The sequence below is a fragment of the Loxodonta africana genome, chromosome 11, assembly GCF_030014295.1.
Source record: "Loxodonta africana isolate mLoxAfr1 chromosome 11, mLoxAfr1.hap2, whole genome shotgun sequence".
NCBI lineage: Eukaryota > Metazoa > Chordata > Mammalia > Proboscidea > Elephantidae > Loxodonta > Loxodonta africana.
Window position 1 is genome coordinate 48,199,203 of NC_087352.1, and position 20,828 is coordinate 48,220,030.

At 45.8% G+C, this 20,828-nt stretch overlaps 1 protein-coding gene across 1 annotated transcript in view; it reads left to right on the forward strand.

Annotated features, from left to right (window-relative positions):
* Positions 1-9,309, forward strand: part of CPLX4 (complexin 4) — a 41,846-nt gene extending 32,537 nt beyond the window's left edge. The window contains exon 3 of the mRNA XM_003406277.3: positions 8,685-9,309. Coding sequence (XP_003406325.1) covers positions 8,685-8,912 — 228 coding nt within the window. The 3' untranslated portion in view covers positions 8,913-9,309. The remainder of the gene's footprint in view (positions 1-8,684) is intronic.
* Positions 9,310-20,828: the final 11,519 nt, after the last annotated feature.

A 20,828-nucleotide genomic window follows, 5' to 3' on the forward strand; every position in this document is an offset into this window, starting at 1 on the left:
GGATAGGCTGTGGGTTCTGACAGACGGAGTGCTTACACTTGGCCTGTCGTAGGTCTGGGGCTAGCTCAGTTGGTCCCGACCCAGTGTTACAGAGGCCAGGGACATGGCTTTAGCTTGGGCAACTGACTCCAGTAGTAGAATTGCCACTTGAAGCAACTGTCCTGCTGATGGAGGTTTAGTAGCATCATCATTCTAGAATGTTCTATTTTGTGACCTCACCCAATACTACTTTAGGCCTGTATAGCTGGAGCCACCTGCCCTGGACCCCATGCTTTAGAAGGCTCCCCTCTGTCCCTCCTCTAGCCACATTTCATCACACGGGCTGAAGAGTCTGCAGAGTCAAAGGGACATGCCTACCCAGTGCCCACACTCCTCTTTTCAACCACACTATGGTTGTCCAGGACCTAGAATTCCTGCCCAGATGCATTCCAGAGCTTGTGCAGGCCTCTTCACCAGGCCTGTCCTACTGGGGTGCTCCGGGCTGTTGGCCTAAGCACCCCTAGGCCTGAGGACTGGGGGGCCGGCCTACACGTCTGTGCTCAAGGCCCTTCCCAGGGAGGGAGACAGCCAGAGATTGGAAGAGAGGGCCAAGTGATGGGTTGGGGACGTTTATTGGGGCTCATCCTCCGGGTCCCATAAATATTACAGAGGGGCTGACCAGAGGTAAGGGAAGGTGGGCCTAGCTAGGTAGATTTCTCCGGAATTGAGGGCTTAGTGTCCAAAGGGAAAAGAATAGGCCTGAGTGATTAGGAAAGCCAAGCCTGTGGAGCAAAGGCAGGAGTTGTTCCTAAGCAACAGGTAAGGTGCAAAGAGAGCAAAGCCCTCTGATGGGCCAGCTACGGTGTGCAGGCAGCAGGGTTACGGAGTGTAAACCCCCCTCCCTACTCTGAGGGTGATTATTTTTATGAATAGCTACCATTCACTGTGTACTTAACCGCCACTGCCGACAAGTCAATTCCGACTCATAGTGACCCTGTAGGACAGAGTAGAACCACCCCGTAGAGTTTCCAAGGAGCGCCTGGCAGATCCGAAATGCCGACTGCTTGGTTAGCAGCCGTAGCACTTAACCACTGTGCCACCAGGGTTTCTGCTGTGTGCTTAGTATAGTCTAAATAATTCAGTTATCAGGTAATTAATCCTCTACAATTCTAAGGCAAATTATGTGATCCCTAATTTATGTTGCTGTTAGGTGCCATCTAGTCAGTTCCAACTCAGAGTGACCCTGTGTACAACAGAAGAAAACACTGCCAAGTCCTGTACCATCCTCACAATCATTGCTATATTTGAACCCATTATTGCAGCCACTGTGTTAATCCATCTCTTTAAGGGTCTTCCTCTTTTTCACTGACCATCTACTTCACCAACCGAGATGTTCTTCTCCAGGGAATGATCTGTCCTGATAACATGTCCAAAGTACGGGAGATGAAGTCTTGCCATCCTCTCTTCCAAGGAGCACTCTAGCTATATTTCTTCAAGACAGACTTGTTCTTTCTTCTGGCAGTCTATGGTATATTCAGTATTCTTCACCAACACCATAATTCAAAAGCATCAATTCTTCTTCGGTCTTCCTTATTCATTGTCCTGCTTTCACATGCATATGAAATGATGGAAAATGTCATGGCTTGAGTCAGGCGCACCTTAGTCCTCAAAGTGACATCTCTGCTTTTTAGTACTTTAAAGAGGTGTAACAGATTTGGCCAGTGCAATACGTCATTTATTTTCCCGACTGCTGCTTCCATGGGCGTTGACTGTGGACCCAAGTAAAATGAAATCCTTGACAACATCAATCTTTTCTCCATTTATCCTGATGTTGCTTATTGGTCCAGTGTGTGTACTTTTGTTTTCTTTATGTTGAGGTGTAATCCATACTGAAGGCTGTAGTCTTTGATCTTCATCACTAAGTGCTTCAATTCCTCTTCACTTTCAGCAAGCAAGGCTGTGTCATCTGCATAACACAGGTTGTTAACGAGTCTTCCACCAATCCTGATGCTACATCCTTTTTTCATATACTCCAACTTCTCAGATTATTTGCTTGGCAGACAGACTGAATTAGGATGGTGAAAGGATACAACCCTGACACACACCTTTCTTGATTTTAAACCATGCAGTATATCCCTTTGTTCTGTTCAAAGGACTGAATCTTGGTTCAGCATTAGCACAATTAAGTGATCTGGAATTCCCATTCTTTGCAATGTTATCCATAATTTGTTATGATCCACACAGTCAAATGCCTTTTCATAGTCAACAAAATATAGGTAAACATCTTTCTGGTATTCTCTGCTTTCAGCCAAGATCCATCTGACAACAATGACATCCTACATTCCATGTCCTCTTCTGAATCCAGCTTGAATTTCTGGCAGTTCCCCGTCAATGTACTGCTGCAACTGCTTTTGAATGATCTTCAGCAAAATTTTACTTGCTTGTGATATTAATGATATTGTTCGATAATTTCTACATTCTGTTGAATCATCTTTGTTTGGAATGGGAACAAATATGGATCTCTTCCAGTCTGTTGGCCAGGTAGCTGTCCTCCAAATTTCTTGGCACAGAGGAGTGAGCACCTCTGGCGCTGCATCTGTTTGTTGAAACATCTCAATTGGTATTCTCTCAATTCCTGGAGCCTTGTTTTTTGCCATTCCCTTCAGTGCAGCTTGGACTTCTTCCTTCAATACCATATCTGCTCTTGATCATATGCTACCTCTTGAAATGGTTGAATGTCAACTAATTTTTTTTGGTACCGTGACTATGTATTCCTTCCATTTGCTTTTGATGCTTCCTGCGTCATTCAATATTTTTCCCATAGAGTCCTTCAAAATTGGAACTCGAGCCTTGAGTTTTTTTCTTCAGTTCTTTTAGCTTGAGTAATGGCAAGTGTATTCTTGCCTTTTGGTGTTCTATATTCAGGTCTTTGACTATTTCATTATAACACTTCAATTTGTCTTCTTGAGCGGACTTTTGAAATCTTCCGTTCAGCTCTTTTTCCTCGTCATTTCTTCCTTTCACTTTAGCTACTCTGCGTTCAAGAGCAACTTTCAGAGTCTCTTCTGACGTCTATTTTGGTCTTTTTTTTCTTTCCTGTCTTTTTAATGACCTTTTGCTTTCTTCACGTATGATGTCCTTGATGTCTTCCAACAACTTGTCTGTTCTTCCATCATTAGTGTTCAATGAGTCAAACCTGTTCTTGAGATGGTCCCCAAATTCAGGTGGGATATGCTCAGGGTCGTATTTTGGCTCTCACAGACTCATTTGAATCTTCTTCATCTTCAACTTGGACTTGCATATAAGCAATTGATCGTCTGTTCCGAAGGTGGCCCCTGGCTTTGTTCTGACTGATGGTATTGAGATTTCTGTTGTCTCTTTCCACACATATAGTCAATTTGATTCCTGTGTTTTCCATCCAGTGATGTCCATGTGTATAGTAGCCATTTATGTTATTGAAAAAAGGTATTTGCAATGAAAAAGTCGTTCGTTAGCAAAATTTTATCATTTGATCTCTGGCATTGTTTCTCTCGCGCAGGCCGTATTTTCCAACTACCAAACCTTCTTTGTTTCCAACTTTCAAATTCCAACCACCAGTAATTACCAATGCATCTTGATTGCATGTTTGATCAATTTCAGACTGCAGAAGCTGGTAAAAATCTTCCATTTCCTTATTTCTGGCATTAGTGGTTAGTTCATAAATTTGAATAATAATCGTATTAACTGGTTTTCCTCGTAGGCATACGAATATTATTCTACCACTGACAGCATTGTACTTCAGGATAGATCTTGAAATGTTCTTTTTGATGATGAATGCGACACCATTCCTCTTCATTTTGTCATTCCCAGCATAGTAGACCACATGATTGTCTGATTCAGAATGGCCAATACCACTCCATTTCAGCTCACTAATGCCTAGGATATCGATCTTTATGCACTCCATTTCATTTTTGATGACTTCCAATTTTCCTAGATTCGTACTTCGTACATTCAATGCTCCAATCATTAATGGATGTTTGCAGCTGTTTTTTCTCATTTTGAGTCATGTTACATCAGCAAATGAAGATCCTGAAAGCTTAACTCCATCCACATCATTAAGGTTGACTCTACTTTGAGGAGGCCACTCTTCTCTAGTCATATTTTGAGTGCCTTTCAACCTGAGGAGCTCATCTTCCAGCATTATATCAATGTTTCACGGCTATTCATAAGGTTTTCACTGGCCAATTTTTTCAAAAGTAGACTGCCAAGCCCTTCCTCCTAGTCTGTCTTAGTCTGGAAGCTCTGCTGAAACCTGTCCAACAAGGGTGACCCTGCTGGTATTTGAAATACCAGTGGCAAAGCTTCCATCCAATATCACAGGAACACGCAAGCCACCACAGCACGACAAACTGACAGATGCATGATGGCCCCAATTTATAGATAAGAAAATAAAGCTCAGAGTAGTTTTGTAACTTATGCAAAGTAACACAGCTTATAAGTGGTGGAGCTAACTCTCACATTCAGGCAATCTGACTTTCAAGACAATGCCCTTAACCTCTAGGCTACACAGTCCCAACAGGAGTACATAGATAAATTAGTCAACAGCTATGAAAATATTTGAAACTCTGTAGAGCAGAGGACCTACACACATAAGTGTTATCATGGCTATTATAAAATTCTTGCCATCCAGTCAATTCTGACTCATGGTGACCCTACTAGACAGAGTAGAGCTGCCCCGTAGGGTTTCTAAGGCTGTAATCTTTATGGAAGCAGATTGTCACATCTTTCTCCCTTGGAGCTGCTGGTGGGTTTGAACTGCTGACCTTTCCATTAGCAGCCAAGGGCTCCTTGTGCCTCTTATAGTCCTTGACAATAGGCTTATTGAATCATTCTATACACATTTATTTTCTGTGTTTGAGTTCTAAGGCCTTTGAGGAATTTATGGTATAGCCCAGTGGTTTTCAGATGTGATCGAGCCTCAGAATCACCAGAGGGGGCTGGTAAAACCACAGCTTGCTGGGTCTGTCCCCAGAGTTGCTAAATCAGTGGGCCTGGGTGGTGCTCGGGAACGTGCATTTCTAACAAGGTTCCAGCAGACACTGATGCTGCTGATCCTAGGACCCCACTTTGAGAACCACTGGACTAGAGGTTGTGGGGGTCAAGGTCCTCTCTGTGAGCTGTGAGACAAAGTAGAATCTGACTGCTCTCCCTTCCCTGGGCTTCTCTGAGACTGGACAAGGGTAGAAGGTGGCCTCATTGGGGCCACCCAGGTAGGGGAGGAAAAAGTTGTGGGCCAGGTTTTCTTTAGCACCAGCAGGCTGGCTCGCTTCCTTCAGCTCCTCTACCTGCCTTTCCTTTCAGGTTCCAAGTTTGAATCCAGTGAGATCCCCATGGTCTGAATCCACAGAGATCTGACTCTCAGCCAGTGGGTAGGTCCTCCAATTCCCAGGAATGCCTTTTCAAGTGATTTGCATTTTATTTGGGGATGAGTAAGAGAGAGCAGATGTCTTAGGGTTTTCTAGAAAAACTGAACCGGTGACAAACACGTATCTATAGAAAGAGACTTACTTCATGAGAATGGTTGACGCCATTATGGTGGCTGGCAAGGCCACAATCCATAGGTCAGGTGGCAGGCTGGAGACTGTAGGCTTCCATCCCAAGATCCATAGGTCAGGAGGTGGAAAGAGTGACTTTCCAGAATGTCTATTTATAGTCTAGTCTGGGGGCAGACCATACCCTAAGGAAACCCCCCTTTCTTTTTTTTTTTTTTTTTGAATAATATTTTATTGTGCTTTTGAGTAAAGGTTTACACAGCAGTTTAGGTTTTCCAGTCAACAGTTTCTACACAAGTTGTTCAGTGACATTGGTTACATTCTTCATAATGCGTGAACATTCTCATTATTTCTGTTCTGGTTGTTCCATTTCCATTAATCTAGTTTCCTTGCCCCCTTACATTCTCATCTTTGTTTTAAAGTAATTGTTGACCGTTTGGTCTCAGGTGATTTTTTTTAAAGGAACACAGTACTTACCGTTGATATTCATTATTTTTTGAGCCAATTTGTTATTTAGCTACAAGGTGACCTCGGGGGTTAGTTTCAGTTCAAGGTTTGAAGAGTATTTCAGATCAATAGTCTCGGGAAGTCCTCTAATCTCAATTAGTCCAGTAGGTCTGTTCTGTTTTCATTTTAGGACTTTGAGGGTCTGTTCTACATTTTTCTCCCATTCTATCAGGGTCCATCCATTGTGGCCCTGAATAGAGGCAGCTCCCCTTTCGATTGATTGATTGGTTATATTATAGAAGGTGATTATGTTATATTACATTATATTACATTGTGGGACAGAAATTCGTCTATTTGGCCAAGCCACTGGGAACTATGGCGCAGCCAAATTGACACCTAAAATTAACCACTATAGCAGAGGTCCTGCCTTTACAAGAGCTGAGAACCACCAGGGTGGAGTCCTGCTCTTCCTCCCTCCCTGAAAGAATCAGAGAATGGTCAGCTAGGGAGGCCACCGCTGGAGGTAAATAAGAAATAAATAGAAATGGAAGACTGGCTGGGAGCCCCTGTGGATTAACTAGCTAATTAATCCCCACCACAGTTTGACGAGGAACTAATTAATCCACTAAGCACTTGGAGGGTCCGAGGCCCTGGCCAAGTGCAGGGAAAGCTTCACTCATCTCGCAGGGCTGACGAGAGTGGCTGCTCTTGAAGTCTTCAGGGAGCCCCCGCGTGAGGACCAGCCTCCTGAAGGCATCCTCTCCTGTGCTCAGAAATCTGCCCCTGAAGCTATTTCCAGAGCCAGGCTCGGCCATCACTCTGAGGGACCCAAATAAAAGAAGAGTGCTCGGAGGAAAGGCTGTAGGCCTCCAGGCTCTCCAAGGATCAGCTAGGGAAGTAGGAAGCCATGGAATGTTAGCCCTGGAGATCTGGCCGCATCGACCCACTTTACAGGTGGAGATTCATGTTTACAAATCACCGTGGCACGCTGTGTGCACCTAGAGACAACTGATGTGTATTTCTGAGCATTTCTACTCAGCACCAGACAAGGGGAATTTGTATCTCCCATTAGGTGTTGTCTTTAACTCCACCTAGGAAATCAGCAGGTGCCGAAATCTTTGCAAAATCAAATCAGCTTGGTCTGACAAAGACTTAGACGATCATTTTATCTTCATGTGATTTTTCTTGCGCTTTGGTAAGGAATTCAAGGCTGGTCATGAATAATGCATTAAGGTGGGTCCTAACATCTGCTTGGAGTCCCTGGGTAGCACAAATGGTTGACACGCTTGGCTGCTAACTGAAAGGTTAGAGGTTTGAGTCCACCCAGAGGTACCTCAGAAGAAAGGCCTAGCCATCTACTTCTGAAAAATCAGCGCTTGAAACCCCTGTGAAGCACAGGTCTACTCTGACACACGTGGGGTCGCCATGAGTCAGAGTTGACTCAATGGCAACTGGCTACTGGTTAACAGCTGCTTAGGTCTTTGCGTCATCAGCTTTTCTGGCACAATTTTTAATCTTATGTGTCCCTGAACCCAGTTTGCCTCATGTTGTAACCTCATCTCAGGAAATTCTCCAACAGCAGCCATCTGAGAATTTCAGTTACCGTCTCTTTTCCCATAGAGCGTTTTTCTTTAGATTATTCTTTCTCATTAAGAATTAAAAAGGCTCTGTAGCCAGGCATTAGGACATTCCAGGACAGCCATGCCCAGGATCACAAAATGAAATGTGTGAGGCAAGCTTTGGTGACAGCATTACTAGAAACAAAGACTAGACTGCCAGCATGCTGAGTAATAAAGAGTTACTGCGTTAATAACGCATTCTTCATGCGCCAGGCTCCGTTGCAGGTCCCAAGGAGGTAAGGTGCATTCAGCATGATTTGAGCCCATAAGGGCTCCGCGTTTAGTAGACAGGAGGGGTAGGCAATGGTAAAGCAGAGGTTGACACTCAAGTGTGATGAGGGCAATGACAGAGCTCTGGCCTTGGTGGAAGCTGCCAGTCAAAACCCCACCTTCCTCATGAGGTCAGCCAGGGCCACTGGGTCACGTCATGGGGATGACAGACTCCAAAACTTGTAGTGCTACCCAGGTGGCGCTGTGCGTGATTCTCAAGCTTAAGTGGGCATCGGTGTCACGAAGAGGGCTGGGCCTCACCCCCAGGGTTTCTGACTCAGTGGGTCTGGGATGGAGCACAAGAATTTGTATTTCTAACAGGTTTCTTGTATGACGCTAATGCTTTGAGACCACACTTTGGGACTACACTTTGAGAAACACCATGTTGGAAGATTCTGATTGGACCAAGGTGCAGTGAAGGAGGGGCCTCCCAACCAGAAACTATCCCAGCCACCATGACCGCTACCAGGACCCAGCTCTGCTGCTGGATGGCCAAGAGAGCCATTCACTTCCTTCATTCCAAAACAAACAAAAAAAGAAACAGTTGCCGTTGAGTCAACTCCAACTCATGGCGACTCCATATGTGTCCGAGTAGAACTATGTTCCAGAGGGTTTTCAATAGCTGATTTTTTGGAAGTAGATCTCCAGGCCTTTCTTCCAAAGTGCATGTGGGTGGACCAAACCGCCAACCTTTCACCTAGTAGCTGAGTGCCTTAACTGTGTGAACCAGTCAGGGACTCCTCCTTCATACTAGACAGACCTTTATTTTCCTGCCTCTTTTTAAATTTATAGCTGTCATTTTTAGAGTTATTTCTCTTTCTCTGTATTTTTCCCATAGAGTGAAATGGATGAGAACCAGATCCAGATGGCTGGTGATAATGTGGATTTGCCTGAAGATCTCAGGAAAATGGTAGATGAAGATCAAGAAGAGGAAGAAGACAAGGATTCTATTCTCGGGCAGTTGCAGAATCTCCAGAACATGGACTTGGACACCATCAAAGAAAAGGCCCAGGCCACCTTCACGGAAATTAAGCAGACGGCGGAGCAGAAGTGTTCTGTGATGTGAGGGGGTGTGGGGAGGAGCAGGTCAGTGGGCTGGGGGGAGGGGCACTCTTTGTGGAACATTGAAAACGTGTATTTTAACGTAGGGAGCACGGTTAGAAAACCATGCCTATAAAGCCCTCTACAAACACATAGACAAGAAGGTGGTTGTCCTGAATGTTCCTGGTAGAGTGTTGAACTAGCACCTTGCCACAAGAAGCATGTTGTTGTTGTTAGGTGCCATCGAGTTGGTTCCAACTCATAGCGACCCTACATACTTTCCTTTTAGTTATAAATGTGGCTAAAGTATGAAATTCAGCGAAGAACACAGAAATCAGACCTACTTACAGATCATTAGGACAGCCAGGAAGAAACAATAGCAAATGTACATTTCCTTTTTGACTTCCTTCCTTCAGGGCAGGGTCTCACTCTGTCCAACCATGAGAATAGCACCAGCTCCCTTCAGAGAAAGATGGGGTGGCGGGTGGGGGGGGGCATGTCATGGTGCCCACCGGGAGCCCAGGATGCAGGCTGGAAGCCAATCAAAGGCCACCACTCCACCTCTTATTCCCTGGCTCCTCGATGCTGTTGGCGCTTCTCATCAAGCCTGGTCATGGATGCTCCTAAGCCAAGGGGCAGTCGCAGTACGGTGGTAAAAGATAAGACATGGAGGCAGAGGCTTCACCAGACCTTTGCATCTTAGATCATCCTAGGGACCATGTGAAGAACGGACTTGGAGAAGGCAGAATTAGAGGCAGGGGGGAACTGGGAAGGTTATTGCTATTTCTGAGTTCAGGGTTATCTCCTCTTATCTGAACTTAGTGACAGCAATGGGAACAATGGGGGTGGGCAAACAGAGTGAAATCGATCAATCCCCCTCTTTCTCTTTTATCCCCTTCTCTCCTTTTTACCCTTCTCCCAAACTTCTTTCCTTTTTCCTCTTCTGCCCCTCATCTGGAAGGGAGACTAGAGAAACTAGTCTGAAATCTCTTCAGATTACATTCCAATAAATCCTCCTGCTACTCTGTGCCACAGAAGGTCCCTGGGAGGCACAAAGAGTTTGCAATTGACTACTTACCAAAAGGTTCATTTGAATCCACCGAGAGGTGCCACAGAAGAAACTGCTGGCAATCTGCTTCCTTAAGATTACAGCCATTGAAAACCCTGTGGAACGGGGCAGTTCTACCCTGAAGCACGTGGAGTACCGTGAGTTAGAACTGACTCAGCGGCAACGTGTTTAGTTTATTATATGTTTTTGCTTTCCTTTCTTTTTTCTATTTTTAACCTGCTTTCAAAGGAATATTTTTTTGCAAGAGTTAGGATATTCCCTTTAAAATATTTACAGCTGTTTAACCAAAGTCTACCAAAACAAAATGAAACATTGGTTTTCCAATGAATCTGTTCAAAGAATAAATAAAGCACAAAGATGACTTTTTCAATAAACGTTTTATGTAATAAAATGTGGGGGGAGGAGAGGGGAAGATGGACAAACTTCTCCACTTGTTAGCTTGAGTGAAAAAGGCTTGATGGGAAGAAAGACTGAAACAAATGGATGGAATGAAATTTGGGGATCTCTGTGCACCTAACGTAGCTCTGGTGGTACAGTGGTTAAGAGTTTGGCTGCTAACCAAAAGGTCAGCAGTTCGAATCCACCAGCTGCTCTTTGGAAACCCTATGGGATAGTTCTACTTTGTCCTGTAGGGCCGTTATGAGTCGGAATTGACTCGACGGCAAAGGATTTGGTTTTGGTGCACCTTAAGCTCGTTCACTCCTCTCCTCAATAGCCCAGATAATGGACAATTTGTTCCACGCGCTCATGTTCCTTGGGTGGCGTAAATGGACTTTTCACTTAGGCTGTCAAAACTCTGAACACTATATAAATGTCACTTCCACCCCCCCCCAAAAGCAAACTGCTCTAATAACTTCATGTTTCTTAATGCAGTTTAGAATGTAAAAATGAAATAGGACAAAATTAAAATAAACAAAACCACAGAAACTCTATAGGGAGAGTGAGTGTTTTGTTATCCTCAGAGACATTTATAAGACCAGTGCGCCCACAGGTTTGAGTCAAGAAAAGGGTTTTATATGGGCTTTCAGATATAGCACAATGTTGAACCCAGAATGTTCCACCAGTTATCAACAGGGGAGTATTGGAATCTTTCTCTCTTCCTCCTTTGCTTCTTTCTCATCCCCTCCAGTTCCACTGCCAGTCCACATTTTGATCAGACTCACAATCACCAGATGTTGCCCACTGCCATGAAGTCAATTCCAATTCACAGCGACCCTATAGAACAGAGTAAAACTGCCCCATAGGGTTTCCAAGGCTGTAAACCCAGAGTGGCTGATACATTCAAGCCGCCAACCTTTGGGTTATCAGCCGAGCACGTAATCACTGCACCACCAGGGCTCCTTTCACCAGACGTTACATCCAAATAAATCTCCCTAGAGATGCTATAAAACGTATTCCCACACAATTACGGTATAAATTCATATAAGACTCCAACAAAAAATTCCTTCACCAAGACCATTATGGGGCTCTTTCAAGTAATCATGCATTTGAAAAAGCAAAAAATTTGCACTGACTTTGAGCATTTGCTGCTGTGAAACTCAGGTTCTCCCTAGGTTTGTGTCTACATTAGAAACAGGCTCTGAGGGTATGGGAAGGAAAAGCTTATAATTGATTTCATGGGGTTTTGGAAGAATGAAATGAGACAACACACCTAAAATTAACATAGTGTGCCTGGCATACATTGAGCACTCAGTAATGTTCGTGGGCTGACCATGATGTTGACAATGACTAAGGTGAGGGGGAGGAACGGGGGGTGTGGCTTGCCCAGCCCTGTAGGATGAAGGCAAAGTACTCATGAACCCTGTGCCTTGCCTTGAGGGGAGCAGAAGTTTCCCACCAAAGTTGTAATTCTTTAAAGATCATTAATTTACACAATGTACACACCATGCAGTAAAGTGCATGTTAAGCTTCTGACATATGAATGAGGACACTTTGGGAACCAGATGGCAGGAGTCTGCCAAAACCTAAAAAATCAGGCAACCTCTACACTAAATTTGAGAATGAAGAATATTAAACTAATTTAACTGGGACCCTACCATTTATTCTCTTTTTTCATCAAAATTTAGTAAAGTGTGATGGACAAAAAGTGCCGGTAGAAAGGCTTATCACCATGTCAGATCTGTGAGCTCAAAAACTTCACCAGCCTCCTCGACATTCACCAAAAGATCATTTTCACTAAAAATCATCTGTATCTTTCTGTTAGCACTCTTTTGAAGAGAAGCCTTTTGCGAAGATTTGTAGGGAAGCATGATGAAACTAGCTTTTTCATAAATACATCAGGGAGTGTCATCATGAATGTAGGAAAGATGGCAAAGAAAGGAACGGAACTAGCAGTCTTGAGAACTTTCTGTATGCTGGACACTGTGTTAGGGACTTCTCAAGACCCTTGAAGTAGGGACATCTAGGGAAAGCTTGTCCTAAGGCAGACCTGCATAGTAGTTTCCTAAATGCACACGGACACACACACACACAAATCACGTCACCCTTTACTTCCTCTAATGATACCTTTGCTTACTTTACTAGCGCACACACTCTTTACAGGTGGAGGGTGAAGTAGAAAGTCAAGGTGTGAGGAAGAAAGAAAGCTGAGTGAGAAATGAAGAAATGCAGACAACGGTGAAGTTCACTGAGTAGCCAGATGTGGAGGGAATAATTCATGTGTGAGCAATCTAACAGTGATGCTAATGTGTTTCCAAAGCAAACACGTAGCATTCAGCGACAACAGCCAGTGCAAAGGCCCTGAGGTATGTTCCAGGAATGACAAGAAGGGCACCGTGGCTGGAAATGATCAAACAAGAGGGAGAGCAATATGAGATGAGGGGAGGGGTAACCAGATCATGTAGGGCCTTGTAGGTCTCTAAAAGGACTTTAGGAAAATGGGGAGCCATTGCAGGTGTTTAAGCAAGGGGTAATCCTGATGATTAACGTGATCTGACTTATACTGCAAAAGGATCACTCTGGGTCCTGTGTTGAGAAGAGACCAAAGAGGGAACAAGGGTCAAAGTCAGAAAACTAAGTAGTACGCATGGGGTCACCATAAGTCGGAATCGACTAGACAGCAGTTGGTGGTGGTGGTGGATTGCAATAATTCTGGAGAGATGTGAGAGTTGCTTGGGTCAGACTGATGGCAGTGGAGATGATGGAAAGTCATCAGACCTGGTTTATATTTTGAAGCTAGAACCCATTGCCATCAAGTCCATTCTGACTCATAGTGACCCTAAAAGACAGAGTAAAACCATCCCATATAGTTTCCAAGGCTATAATCTTTACTGAAGCAGACTGCCTCGTCCTTTTCCCACGGAGCGGCTGGTGGATTCTAGTCACCGACCTTTCGGTTAGTAGCTCAGTGCTTAATCATGGAGCCACCAGGGCTCCTTTATGAAGCTAGAGTCAAAGGATTTCCTGACAGACGGTTAGAGAAAGAGAAATGTATGGGTTCTGGCTTGAGAAACATGAAGGATGAAATAGTTATTTATAGATATGGCGAAGACTGTTCAGCAGGGAAATTCCGTTCAGTAGTCTGTTTGGGATATGCTAAATTGGAGGTGCCCAACATACAACCAAGTGGAGGTGTCTAACAAGCAGTTGAGACCACATGAGTCTGGAGTTCAGAAGAGAGGTCTGGAATGGAGTCAAAGAGATCACCAAAGGAGTGAGTAGAGGTAGAGAGCTGACCAAGGGCTGATTCCTGGGCACTCCAGCTTTCCGAGGTCAAGGACAAGAGGAGGAATCGACAGAGGATATATTGTGAGGGACAGCCAGTGAAGGAGGAAGAAGACCAGGAAGTTATAGAAGACAAATGAATACTGTGTGGATGTAGGTGATGAATAAATACTTGTGAATGGAACTGGTTCCCTGATTGCTGTCCTTTCCAAAGGAAGAAGGGAGAAGAATGCTGGAGATGGCCAAACCCAGGGTGGGGGATGGGTCAAGGGTGCTGCAAAATGGGCGTCCTCGGATTTGCCGTCTTAGCCCTAATAGGATTGATGGGCTTCAAGACCATCATCCCCTCAAGATAAATGTCTCTTGTGCTTCCCCCAGACACTCTGAATTCAATTAGCTTAATTAGAAAACAAGTAAAGAGGAATTATCTTAATATAGCTTTCCTCATAGCAACTCAAAAAAGCCCATCTCTCTGGCAGACATCCAAGCGTCTCTCTTTTATGTACATATTCTGAAGTAATACTGTAAGTGTTCCATCTTTTGGCAAATAGTTAACATTTCTTAACCAATAGATTGTTTTAATTTTAATAATAACATCAACACCTTCTGGCTTCTTCTTTTTTAATGAGCAATAGTATGCCAGTAAATGTTTGCAGTAACCTGGTGCTGAGGTGGGGAGCCCTATTTGCTGACTTCTGTGGTGAAAACACTCCCACTATGGCTGATTTGGAAGCCCTGGTGGCATAGTGGTTAAGAGCTATGGCTGCTAAACAAAAAGTCAGCAGTTTGAATCCACCAGGCGCTCTTTCGAAACCCTACAGGGCAGTTCTACTCTGTCCTATAGGGTCGCTATGAGTCAGGATCAACTCGATGCCAATGGATTTTTTGGTTAATGGCTGATTTGGAGCCCCAGTAGCGCAATGGCTTAAGAGCTTGGCTGCTAACGAAAATGTTGGCAGTTGAAATCCACCAGTCGCTCCTTGGAAACTCTATGGGACAGTTCTACTCTGTCCTATACAGTCACTATGAGTCAGAATCAATTCAAGGGGAATGGTTTGTTTTTTTATGGCTGATTTGAAGGAGTCCTGGTGGTACAGTGGTTAAGCACTTGGCTGCTAATTAAAAGGTGAGTGGTTCGAACCCACCAGCTGTTCCGTGGGAGAAAGATTTGGCAGTCTGCTTCCATGAAGATTTACAGCTTCGGTAACCCAATGGGCCAGTTCTACCCTGTCCTATATGGTCGCTATAAGATGGAATCTACTCAATAGCAATGGTTTTGGTTTGGATGGCTGATTTGAAGCTACTAATGTGATGTCTTTAATGTGATGTCACCAAATTGAAGCTGGGAAGAGATGTTAACCATTGGCTATCACAAGGCAGTAGGAGACAGTTCCAGCACAACAGTGGGTAGGAATATCATTTTTTGCCAAACTGCCCTGCAAATCCACTGCCAAGGGAGTTTTTCCCTTACAAAAGCAGCTACTTGGATTTGCATCAACTATAAAAGCAATCCAACGACCAAAATAATTGGGTTGGTAAATGGTGGGGGAGTAGTAAAAAGAGTAACTTCACTGTGTTTGTACAATAAACATCTTCCTCAGGGATTCACGCCTAGGTTAACTCTAAAAGCACTGGGCCATCCCAGCGTAAGATCCTGAGAGTTCAGCAAAGCCACAGTGGCCTCATGGAGAGGCTGGGGGCCCAGGGATTGGCCTCTAGTCCTAACTCTACCTCAACTTCCTGTCTCACCTTGGGCAAATCACTTAATTTCCCTGGGCCCACATTTCCACACCTAAAACATAAAGGTCGTAGAAAAGAGAACCGAACAAGATAATCACTAAAGCTCCTCTTCTAAATCTTCAATACATGATTCCTTGAAATCAAAGAAAACTGAAATGGAGACTAGTTTTATTTGATGTTGTCTCCAAGTATATCATCACTGGGAAATAATAGGTATGCCGAAGGACAGACTTCTTGGTAACTTCTGGATTGTCCAATGAGTGTTGGGTGGTAAACTTAAAACTTTTAGACTGTCATCATTACAGCTGACTGAAGAAATTTTAGACTATTCATCAAGCCTTCCTCAATCCTACATCTCTCTAACTCTCAACCATACTCTTCCCGTTATCCTTTGACTCCCAAATTTTCTTGGTTCAATTTATCTGCTAGGTTTCTTGTAGCTACGGGAGAATTAATAGGGCACATGTACACACCATATTGAGAGGTAGACCACATGGTGGTTAGGTAGAAGTATTCCTGAATAAATCAGCTAGATTCAAGTCCTGGCTCCACCCAAAACCAGCTGAGTAACCCTGGGCAAGAGACTTGATTTTTCTGAGTCTCAGTTTCCTTATCTGTATAATGAGGATAATAATAGTGTCTACCTCAAAGGGTTATTGTGAGGACTAAACGAGGTAAGCTATGTAAAGTACTCAACATAACGCCTGCTGATATATAGTTAATATTTAACAAATAATTATTATTATACAGAGTTTTAGCTCTTGGCAACTGGATCTGTTGAGTGTGTGTGTGTGTGTGTGTGTGTGAGTGTGTGTGTGTAGTTGATGATTATATGAGTTGTGTTTTGCTTTGGCTAAAACTAAAGTTAAGTAACCTTCCCTGAGCATGTATCAGCTAGTGGAAGGAGGTGGTCTTCCAATGTGGTACAAGACAGATGAAATTACTCCAGCATGAAAACATGTCTTCTAAGTAGATAATCTACATGGTTTTACACAGTTTATGAAATGATATCCCATAAGCCCTTAAACAGACATTTTTCATTCCAACTTAAAACATCCCTGGAGGTGAAATGACCTGAGACTGAGCCAAATGACATTTACTCACCTTGTGAACATTTTCCCTCCCCACCCAGGGCACAGGAAGGTCACTCAGTAGCTGTCTGCTTCTCATAAGAGTTTTGTAGGAGAATCAGTCCACCTGGAACACTTCCAGATATTAGGCCTCATGCATACATCCACCCAAGATAAAAAAAAAAAAAACCCAGTTGTTGTAGAGTTGATTCCAACCCATAATGACCCTGTAGGAAGGAGAACTGCCCCATAGGATTTCCCAAGAGTGGCTGATGGATTTGAACTGCCAACCTTTTGGTTAGCAGCCAAGCTCTTAACCACTGCATCACCAGGGGTACCCTGATATTACAGCTTCACATAATTGCTGGTTACCTTTAGATGTCATTTTCTTCATGCTAGCCAGTCCCTGTCTCCTTTCTTCTCAAAATCTCTCTCTCAACTTAAGCTGGAGTTTCATACTGTCCTTCCCACTCTGCATGGAGCCTCCCACTCTACAGGCGCCCCCATGCCCTCGTCACCCTAGCCGTCCTCACTTCTGGAAATGTTTCTTCAAACCATGCTGTAGTGGTGTCTAGGGTCAGCTAGCATGTGGGTGCTGGGAGGAGGGCATCTGCTTTGATCCAGCTAATGAATTAATGAATTAAACAGAGGCGGAGTTCAGAAGGCAGGCTCCTTCCTTTTACTGAAGCAGGGCTGATTACGGACTAGCGTAACTGCTGGAAAAATGCAGCTCCTAGCGTAACTGCTGGAAAAATGCAGCTCCGTGCTGGAAGAATTAGGGACATGGCCGAGTCTATTCATCTCCCCTAATCGAGTTCTTGGGAAATACACATGTAGATTAGCCCCTAACAATGACCCCCGGCTGATTGCTTGGAGTACCCTCCACCGCGCCCACAATGCCATTGACTAGCTCTTTATGCCCTGCACAAAGGCAGCCCGACCTCCCCTTGTCCTGCTTGGTCCTGCTTCCCCTGTAGGCCCTCGTCAGTGGCTGTTGGAGTCTTTTCTGCTTTTCTCTGGAGACTCTGAAATAAACAGTAAATAGAAGCTAACCTCACCTGGACCTATTAGGGAGAGCTGGGCAGTTCCAGAGGGAATTAACTTTGGAAAACAAGGCCATAAGCCCCTTAGCAGCATGTGGGCAGCAGCTTAAGAAAATGCTGCCAATCTTTGTTCAGCGGTGATTATAGTGATCAATTTAATATCGGGGAAGTTTACCTAAAATGCATCCTCAGCCAGAATGAAACAACAAATACCAATTAATTATCCCTGTGGTTGCCCTGTGGTCACCAAGGCCCCAGCACCCCAGCCACCTGGTCTATGTAACTGGTATGATGGACCTTGTCAGGTGCCACCAAGCCGTTAAGAGGGCAGTGTCTTTGATGGCCTAGAATGTCTGGCAAGGGGCTGGGGCAGACTTTGCCCTGGCTGTGTTGGGAACCTCCAGAAGGTTTGTTTGTTAGGTCTTCCCAGATGCCAGTGCCCAAAGGCCAGTGTCTACAAGCCCTGACTTCATTTCTTCAGGGAGCAAAGCTGCCTCCCTGGCAGCCTCCGTGGTGCAGGATTCAGCCTCAGTGAAGGATTGAAGACCGACTGCAGGCTAAGATGTGTTTGGATTCTTTTGTAAAATGCAATAATAATAATAATATAAATAAGCTGCAGCCAGAAAACACCAGGCAAGGAGCCAACCAGTCTGAATTCTAGTCCTGACCGCTTCACTTAATAGCTGTATCACTTTGAGCCTCAGTTTTCTCTTCAGTAAAATGGGCACAAAAGTATCTGTACTGCTCACCTCACAGGTTGTGAAGATCAAATGACATGGGAAATGTGAAAGAATTCTGAAAACTCTCTGCTCCATAGGATAGAAGGGAGGTCTGCTCCATAGGATTTTCTTGGCTATAATCTTTATGGAAGCAGATCACCAGGCCTTTCTCCCACAGCACTGCTGGGTGGGTTCAAGTGGCCAACCTTTCAGTTAGTAGTTGACCATGAATTACCAGGGACCTAAAAACTGTAAAAAAATAAAACAAAACAAAACCTGCTGCCGCGGAGCCAATTCCAACTCATACTGACCCTATAGGACAGAGTAGAACTGCCCCATGGAGTTTCCAAAGAGGATTCTGGTGGATTCGAACTGCCAACCTTTGCCACCAGAGTTTAAAAAAAAAAAAAAAAACCTGTAAAATTTCATTAATTTGGCTTTTTCCTAAAATTAAAAATATTCTTGCCTTGAATCAGTAATTCAGTTTCTATCTATTGCAAACTTCCATGATTGCTATTTTATGTTTTATCTCAGGTAGAGTGAATAGTGTAACAAGCCCTTCTCCACCTCACAGGCCCATCACAGAGATTTAATTATTAGCCATCCTTAACACAGCCAGATGTCCTTTTCAATGCCCTGTTAAAGGTGAAGGATTCCAAGATATGTGCTTTTCTCTAGTTTATTCCTTTGCCTGTCTTCCAGGCTAGAAGTTAAACTCCTCAAGGTCTGGGTCCTGCCTTTCATTTCTTTTGTGATGCTGACATTGCCCACGACACTGCTGGACACCTCCCCCCCCCCCCCGCAAAGGAACACAGTAAATGCTGGTCTAAATGTAAGTGGGGTTAGATGGAGGGCAGATCTGCTCCCATAAAGATTCCAAACCAATCAAACCCATTGCCATCCAGTCCATCCCAACTCATAGTCTGACCCTATAGGCTAGAGGAGAACTGCCCCCATAGGGTTTCCAAGGCTGTAATCTTTACGAAAGCGGACTGCCATATTTTTCTTCCGCGGAGCTGCTGAAGAGTTCGACGCTTTAGGCATTGCGGCACCAGAGCGCCTCTGTAAAGATTACAGCGTAGGAAACTCCACCCGGCAGTTCTAATCTGTCACACGGAGTCGCTAGAAGGCGGAATGGGTTGGACCGCACCTAACAAGGACAACAGTGGAGGTAAGGGCGCCTACGGGAAAGGCTTTAGGCATGATGTTCTCTAGGTCCCCATGCTTCTGGAAATGCATTTTAGTTTTTTTGGGTCACGGTTCAGTTAAGCCGAGAAACCCGCTTTCTCGGGGTCGGACGTCTGATCTGATGTTCACGGTGCCACTCCCATCAGCACCACGGGGTGTGAAAACACACTCGCCCGCAGAAGTCATCTCTCTTGAGTCACGTTGGGCCACGAAAGCCTCGAGGGGCCCCCCACAGGAGAAAGAAATGCAAGCGGATTACTCCGTAACCCTCAGGGAAGCTCAAGGCCTTGTCCCCAGGCGAAGGTCCTCCTCCCAGTCAGCCTGAGGTTGGGTCACCTCCTTGGCTTGGAGAATTAAGGAAGGGGGGACGGTGGTGAGACATCCCACACACCAGCCCAGGGCCTGTCCTCCTTGCAGGAAAAGCCGCCTTCAGAATAAGAATCTCAGGAGAGTCTCCCGTGGGGCGTGAGCAGACAGCATGTCCGACTCGGGGCCTCCCGGCCTCCTGCTGGGCCATCGGGCACTTGAGGTCACCGGGCCTGCGGCACAGATGGCCTCGTCGCCTCCCGGGGCGGGCGTTGGGGTGAGGGCGGCTGCCGCGCAAGTCCGAGAGGACAGGAGGAGCAGCTAAGACCGAGATACCCACACCAAGTCAACCCGATGTTGGCTTCGGAGCACAGGGGTAAAAAAGGGGGGACATTCAAACCAGGGAGAAGCGAGGACTGACTCCAACGCCGGGGGTCCTGTGCCGATCTCTGCGCTTCCCCGAGGCGCGCCGGTCCCGGGCGCGCTGATCTGCGGGGGAGGTGAGCCCCACCGGAGGTGAGCCCAGCGCGGGGGAGGTGGGTCCGAGGGGTAGGTGAGCCCGAGGAGGGAGGCGAGTTCGAGCGGGGAGACAAGTCGAAGGCGGGAGGTGAGCCCGAAGGTAGAAAGTGAGCCCGAGGGTGGAAATTTAGCCCGAAAGAGAGGTGAACCCCAGGGAGGAGGTGAGCCAGACCGGGAAGGCGAGCCCGAGGGGGGAGGCGACCCAGAAGGGGCAGACAAGCCCAGTGGGGAGGTGCGCCTGAGGGCTTGGACCCCCTGAGGCAGGGCTGGGGGGGGAGCTGGCCCGCCGACCACGGACCCGGAGCCTGGCAAGCATCCCCCGCCAGCCCCCCAGCAGATATCTGTGTCAGTGCTGTTCCGAGCGGATTGAAAGTGGGAGGTAGGATGTTCGGGGTGCTGGCCGGGGGTGCAGGTCAGAGACCCGGGGGCTGAGAGGGAAGAACACGCCCGCTGCGGGGGGCGGGGCGAGGGGGCGGGGCGGGGCGAGAGGGGTGGGGTGTGCGGGCTGCCCCTGGCGTCCGGAGACTGTGCCCCGGGAGTCCGACCTGCCGACTTCTGCCAGGACCCAGGCGGCCGCGAGCCGAGTGCTCGTCCGGCTCCAGCGCGACCAGCTGCCGCCCGGGT